Source organism: Panthera uncia (assembly GCF_023721935.1).
Source record: "Panthera uncia isolate 11264 chromosome A3 unlocalized genomic scaffold, Puncia_PCG_1.0 HiC_scaffold_12, whole genome shotgun sequence".
Taxonomy (NCBI): domain Eukaryota; kingdom Metazoa; phylum Chordata; class Mammalia; order Carnivora; family Felidae; genus Panthera; species Panthera uncia.
In genome coordinates this window covers 3,889,971-3,897,761 of record NW_026057579.1, presented here as the reverse complement: position 1 = coordinate 3,897,761, position 7,791 = coordinate 3,889,971, and the positions used below count along the sequence as shown (strand labels likewise).

General features: G+C 41.8%; 1 protein-coding gene across 1 annotated transcript in view; it reads right to left on the bottom strand.

Moving 5' to 3' along the window:
• The window catches only part of ANAPC1 (anaphase promoting complex subunit 1), a 96,311-nt gene that overhangs the window by 66,583 nt on the left and 21,937 nt on the right, over positions 1-7,791 (bottom strand). Inside the window, 2 exon segments of the mRNA XM_049652158.1 lie at positions 1,174-1,314; positions 5,442-5,576. Of these exon segments, the coding sequence (XP_049508115.1) occupies positions 1,174-1,314; positions 5,442-5,576 (276 nt within the window).

The following is a 7,791-nucleotide window of genomic DNA, read 5'->3' as shown; positions in this document are numbered from 1 at the left end:
TTTTTTTCCACGTTTTTTATTTATTTTTGGGACAGAGAGAGACAGAGCATGAACGGGGGAGGGGCAGAGAGAGAGGGAGACACAGAATCTGAAACAGGCTCCAGGCTCCGAGCCATCAGCCCAGAGCCTGACGCGGGGCTCGAACTCATGGACAGCGAGATCGTGACCTGGCTGAAGTCGGACGCTTAACCGACCGCGCCACCCAGGCGCCCTGAAATGTCTAATTTTTATATGTTAAGAGTCACTATCACTGCAAATTAATTTTTAATGAAAAGACAAAAGTCAATAGAAAATTCAACTGTTTGAACAAGATCCATTTTCAATAATTCTTTAATGAAACTTTAGAAAAACTGAGAATTACTTTAAAGTAAAAAGGTACAAAAAATAACACACTGCAAGAGGTTTTAAAAATCATGAAAAAAGGCTTTCATTTTTCAGATAAAATTCTGCATTCTGAAAAATTTGAAAGAAAAGTCATATTTTTTAATTTTTAAATTTAATTTGTCAAATTGGCTGACATACAACACCCAGTCCTCATCCCAACAAGTGCCCTCTTCAGTGCCCATCACCCATTTTCCCCTCTCCCTCACGCCCCATCCACCCTCTTTAAGAGTCTCTTGTGGTTTGCCTCCCTCCGTTTGTTAACTATTTTTTTCCCCTTCCCTTCCCCCATGGACTGTTAAGTTTCTCAAGATCCACATATGAGTGAAAACATAGGATATCTGTCTTTCTTTGACAGACTTATTTCACTTAGCATAATACTCTCCAGTTTGATCCACGCTGTTGCAAATGGCAGAATTTCATTCTTTCTCATTGTCAAGTAGTATTCCATTGTATATATAAACCACGTCTTCTTTATCCATTCCTCAGTTGATGGACATTTAGGCTCTTTCCATGATTTGGCTATTGTTGAAAGCACTGCTATAAACATTGGGTACGTATGCCCCTTCGAAACAGCATACCTGTATCCCTTGGATAAATACCTAGTAGTGCAACTGCTGGGCCGTAGGGTAGTTCTATTTTTAATTTTTTGAGGAACCTCCACACTGTTTTCCAGAGCGGCTGCACCAGTTTGCATTCCCACCAAAAGTGCAAGAGGGTTCCCTTTTCTCCACAAGGGATAGTCATATTTCTTAAAGAGCTACCTAATCTTTTTAATACAAATATACTTACCAGAGTTACTCTGTTACGGACAGGGTCTCTTATAGAATGAATGTAAGTTCCAAGCTGCTGGAAAGTACAATCCTCATTATAGAGAGAGTCATGAAGTTTGGAAGAATCCCTCAGTTCTGCAACTGGGGAGAATAGAACAACCTGTAAAAAGTCATAAATACAACACATATGAAGTATTTTTGCAGGAATTAAGGATAAAGAAACCTTTTTTTACACATGGTCTACCCAACAATTTTACATAATGATTTAAAATCATTCTGCTCTAGATACGATGAAGTGCCTCTCAGCTGGCAAAGATCCTCACCCAAAGCAACTAGAAAAAGTCAGTAAAATAGCAAAACATCTGATCAACAGGACTGGAGAGCTATGGAGACAACCCAGACCTGAGGGGCCAAGATGTAGGAGAGAAAGAAGCGAGTCACAGGGAGGTAGCCCGAAATTCTTACACTGCTCTTATATATACACTGCTCTTTCCGGTCTTGGCATTTGCAGCATCTAGCGAGGATTTGGTAGGGAGTATGGATATGTTGAGTGTGCACTGAAGGGCACCGCTAAGAGGAAGAGGAGGCAGCAGCACTTGTGGCAATCTTACAGGGCTAGACACGTAGACTGTAACTTGGGAAGCCAAGACAGAGAGGACTTGAGGATCTAAGACCCCAGAGAGAAAGGAGAACAATGAGAAAGCAAAGAAACAAGGCAGGTACAAAGTGTTATTTCCTCTACAGACAAATATTTGTTCTGAAAATATGAGAACATTTACTTGCTCGATTGTAGATATTCAAACAAAAAACGTAATTGATCTTAGTTACTCATTACATGCAGTCCTAACTACTGACCCTTTCTATGTCCCTATAATTCAAATTACAGGATATCTCTAAGTGAATACCTTGTCAACACTGACAGCCAATCAAGTATATTTATTAAATACAAGCTTCTACTCCCACAGCTGCCACAAAAACTGAGTTCCGTTGGTCCTGAATCTAAGTCTGGTGCACAGTCAACCAGAGATGTGGAAAGCCATTGGCCAATGTGTAATACTGTGATCTTGTCACCTCATGGCTACCACAAAGACACTAACCATCACAGCTTAATGGAATTCTAAGAAAACTGGGAACAATTTTACATTATAAAAGACAAAAATTCTTCCAAATCACACAAAACTCTGACACTTCTCCTGCTCCCTTTTGAATGTTCCACAAATGTCCTGGCTTAAAGGGAAAAAGCTCCACACTACACATATTTAGAAAATAAAACCAGGACCTAAACATTAACTGACACAATTAACTGCTGGTACCACACTTCATTTTGAACTTCCCCTACACATCTGCACCCAAATGTCTCTCAAATACAGACCTCCTTTCTCCAGGCTTCTAGGTAAGCATGGGTATCCACCTAGCTTGCTCAGAGAACTCTGACCCTTGTTCCCCAGCACGTCTCCCCAGCACAGCACAAAAGCAATCTCTGACAGACTCTGCCATTTCCACTTCTCCAGATCTCTATGTCACTCCCCTCCTTTCCAATATGCTGCCATAACTCCAACCCTCTTCCCACCTCCTGAATGAACACAGAAAACACTCAGAATTTCACTGGTCTATCTTCAGTTCAAAGACAAACATCTAAAACACAGATCCTGGGGTGCCTGGGTGACTCAGTCAGTTGAGCGTCCAACTTCAGCACAGGTCATGATCTCATGGCTTGTGAGTTCGAGCCCCACACTGGCACTCTGCAGTCAGCACAGAGCCCGCTTTGGATCCTCTGTCCCCCCGGAACTCTCTTGAGCACGCCCTCTCCCAAAAATAAACAAACATCTAATTAATTAATTAACTAAATTAAATTAAACACAGATCCTAACATTTATAATTCCATCCTCAAAAACCTCAAAAAATCTTCTGGCGACAGCATTCAGAATAAAAACCTTTTCATCCTCTCTGCCTTTAAGAGCGTGTTAGTAAGAGTATAAATCAAGCTCTAACATTTACTAGCTATATGAGTTTGGACATGTAACCTTCTTATCCCTCTATGTACCCATTTGTCAAATGGGGACCAGTATCTTCCCAACAAACCCATTCTGAGGGATTAAAAGAGTTTATACATAAAAAACACTTAGAACAGTGCCTAGCACATAGACTCAAAAACAAGTTATTATTACCCACTCCCTACCCTACCCCACCCAACAGGCTACTTGTATGTTTTTGGTTTTTTGTTTTTGTTTTATAAATGAACTGTTTATGGGGTGCCTGGGTGGCTCAGTCGGTTAAGTGTCCAACTTCGGCTCAGGTCATGATCTCACAATTCGTGGGTTCGAGCCCCACATCAGGCTATCTGCTGTCAGCACAGAGCCTGCTTCGGCTCTTCTCTCTCTCTCTCAAAAATAAACATTAAAAAAATAATCATAATAAAATAAACTATTTTTCAGAGAGGGAGAGTGAGAGTGGGGGAGGGGCAGGGACAGAGGGAGACAAGGGAGCCAAAGCAAGCTCTGCACTGACAACACAGAGCCCAATGCAGCGCTCAAACTCACAAAATCAAGAGTCAGATGCTTAACCAACTGAGCCACCCAGGCTACTTGTACTTTTATAAGCATTCATTCATTCCACAGACTTGAGTCTTGCATGCTACTAGATAGAAATATGAATATGAAAAAAAAAAGAAATATGAATATGCATAAAAAATCTTCAGCACTTACCTGCCTCCACACCCATGCCTATATGATTCCTCTTTACCCCAAATACACCTTTCCATCTACAGATATCCTACTTATCCTCAAGGTCCAAACCAAGTCAGACACCCCTCTCAGATAGAAGCCTCTGGTTCTGCCACATCAACCCATCAGGATATAACTCCCTATCGGCAAACCTGCTGTGCTACTCTCTCTTCCTCATTTGTAAGTCTCAATACTCTGCCTTAAATTATCATTTTTCATGCAGACAGTACGTCTGTTCCACCCAAATCAATTTATGAGGTTCCTAGATGAAAAAGAATGTATTATTTTCATCTCTGTAGTACCTTCCACATCACAAAGGAGGTCAATATGTGTATTGAACCATCTGTGTTTGAAAACATATATATTCTACAAGTATTAGCTAAACTTCCAATTCTGTCATTTTTAAAACAGAAAAAAACCATGGGAAGAACTAATATTTTTGACCAAACTTCTTTAACGTTTCTTTTCTTTAAACATTTATTTAGTAAATAGACCTACCCTATAACCCAGCAGTAGCACTGCTAGGAATTTACCCAAGGGATACAGGAGTACTGATGCATAGGGGCACTTGTACCCCAATGTTTATAGCAGCACTCTCAACAATAGCCAAATTGTGGGAAAAGCCTAAATGTCCATCAACTGATGAATGGATAAAGAAATTATGGTTTATATACATAATGGAGTACTACGAGGCAATGAGAAAGAACAAAATATGGCCCTTTGTAGCAACGTGGATGGAACTGGAGAGTGTGATGCTAAGTGAAATAAGCCATACAGAGAAAGACAGATACCATATGTTTTCACTCTTATGTGGATCCTGAGAAACTTAACAGAAACCCATGGGGGAGGGGAAGGGAAAAAAAAAAAAGAGGTTAGAGTGGAAGAGAGCCAAAGCATAAGAGACTCTTAAAAACTGAGAACAAACTGAGGGTTGATGGGGGGTGGGAGGGAGGGGAGGGTGGGTGATGGGCACTGAAGAGGGCATCTGTTGGGATGAGCACTGGGTTTTGTATGGAAACTAATTTGACAATAAATTTCATATAATAAAAAAAATTTTTTAAAAATAAACATTTATTTAGTTTTGAGAGACAGCAAGACAGAGCATGAGTGGGGGAGGGGCAGAGACAGGGGGAGACATAAAATCTAAAGCAGGCTCCAGGCTCTGAGCTGTCAGTACAGAGCCCGACGCGGGGCTCAAACTCACAGACTGAGAGATCATGACCCGAGCCGAAGTTGGACACTTAACCGACTGAGCCACCCAGGCACCCCTGACCAAACTTCCTTAAGGAAGGCACCCCTTCCTTAATTTGGGGGGGGCGCCTCGACAGCTCAGGCAGTTAAGCATCTGACATCAGCTCCGTTCATGATCTGGCGATTTGTGAGTTTGATCCGTGCTGACAGCTCAGAGCCTGGAGCCTGCTTCGGACTCTGTCTCCCTCTCTCTGCTCCTCCCCTGCTCACTCCCTGTCTCTTGAAAATTAATAAAAACATTAAAAATAAATTAAAAATAATAAAATAAAATAAAACACTATTAATTTTTGACGATACCTAGTTCGTTACTTACCTCATCCAAGGATCCAAGTAGTTTACTGAGAGGCTTAGGAGTACTGACACTGTCAAGTGGAGTGCTAGGCCGAGGCATTGTGTTAGACATTGTCAGGGAAGGAGCTGGCAGCCCCGGAATGAAAACCTTTCCCACCTGTAAGCAATGAAAAGATGTGGACAAAAATACTGGCTTTAAGGTATCATACCCTTAAACAAACTGTTATGGCACACAAGCATATATTTCTTTTGACATACCAAATTTTACACACCAAACACGACTAAAAAACAAAAAGAATTAAAATTTTAGTAATGTATTAAATTCCACCATCCAACTACAAATATCTTGGTATCATTTCTCTTGGTCTGATTCCTTCTCTTCATTACTGATGACTTCCTTCTGGCAGGAAGGAAGATGAATGCTAATATAGTCACAACGTTGTACAAAATTCCATATACTATGCATTTTCCTACCATATTGGTGGTAGAGACAGCAGGGACAGTAAGCTTTCAGAGACTATAAGCAGTAATCTTGTTAACTAAATCTCCAGGCAGAGAATGGACATCAATTACTTTCAAGGGGCTAAAAAAGTGGGCTGAGTGTTGCTCCAGAAATTAAATCCAACATAATCCAAACTGTGCTCTCGAGCTCATAATGTGCCTTCCTTCATAAACTCTCAAATATTTCTTCTTCAAAAAACTTTATCTTAGCTATCCATGGGGTTCTCAGGAAAAACACAACAGAAATTCATATCCACACAGGCTGAAAATTCCCAACAAGCCTCAAAGGAAATATTCAGAATTTAAGTGAAATTCTAACAATATCCATATATGTCAATATACTACTCAAAAGCTAATAAAATTATAAACGTCACCCAAGCAAAATCTTCAGGATTAAAAACCAAAATGAGAGAACCAGTATATATAAAGTTTTTAAAAAGCTATGGGGTCGGGGTGAGGGTGGGGGGGGGGCACGCCTGGGTGGCTCAGTCAGTTGAGCCTACAGCTCTTGATTTTGGCTCAGGTCATGATCTCATGGTTTGTGGGTTTGAACCCCACTTTGGGCTCCAAGCTGACAGTGCAGAGCCTGCTTGGGATTCTCACTCTCTCTCCCTCTCTGCCCCTCCCCTGCTCACGCTCTCTCTCTCTTAAAATAAATAAACATTTTTAAGAAAACTTTTAAAATGTTATAAGAGACCTCACGTTAATGAAAATACGGAGTAAGCACGTTCCATGCTATTCCTCCCAGTAGTTACAACAGAATCTGCACAAAATTGTTAATACAATGGAATACATTGGCTAGGGGCCAAAGAAACAGGAAAAACCTAGGATGATTCCCTAGGCATTTTTGTTTCTTTCACTCTTTCCATAAGCAGGTCTTAAGCTCTCAAGGGGCCTGCAACCCAGAAATGGCCACAGGTGCAAACCAAGAGGCCCCAGGTAAACCTTGCTCTTTTTAGACAAAGTGTCAAGAAAACAGTGACCAAGCAAGACAGAAACATCTTCACCATGCCTGCCCCACTCCAGGAAAACACTAGGAAAAAAAACCATGGCCCTCAGGCTCCTCCTTTTCAGCAGCTGTGGTCTGGAGACTAAGAGCAGAGTTCTACTGTTCCCTCTGCAGGTGGCGTCCCTCCCCCAGCATAGGGACAGTGAGCCAAGCCTATCTTGCACGGCTGCCCTGCATAACTAGGTGGTATCTCCTCCCCTCCTCATCAGGCACTGTAGGGGCAGAGACTGTGGACAGAGTGCTGCTTTCACTGCCAAGAGGCAGCCCGTCTGCACCTCCCCAAGGTGTGCAAAAGCTATGAAGGGGGAGGAGCACTGGCTTTCATCCTTATTCTACAATAATAAGGCAGCATACCTCTCCCCTTCCATCATCCACAGAATTGTGGGTGAGGCACTGTGTTCCATCCCCACCCTGCAATAACACGGCAGTAACTCCTCTCTGTCCCAACTAGGAAGTGAGAGGAAAAATGGAAAGGAAAGAATCAGAGAAAAGGATTTCTTAAATATGTGTATGAAATCCTGTGCAGGCCTCTGAGTGAGCCATGTGTGAAACTGGCCAACAATGACACCGTAAAAGATGTGATAACTAAACACTTATCTGTAACACCATTCAGTTCTCAGGCTGTCCTCTGGGTAGCACAGAAGTTGGTGCTGACCACAATCTCATTAAGACAACTGACAAAAGAAAAAAATACAGGCCCCAGAAATACTGCTCTCCCTGGCCCAAGAATCAGGAAAGAAGTAGCCTAACAAGATCAAAAACTTTTAGACAATAACCATGGGAAAAACTGTGCCCCACCTCTCAACCCCGTCAACAATGGCCAAGAAGGGTACCTAGACTTCCATTCTAACCAGCTGTAACA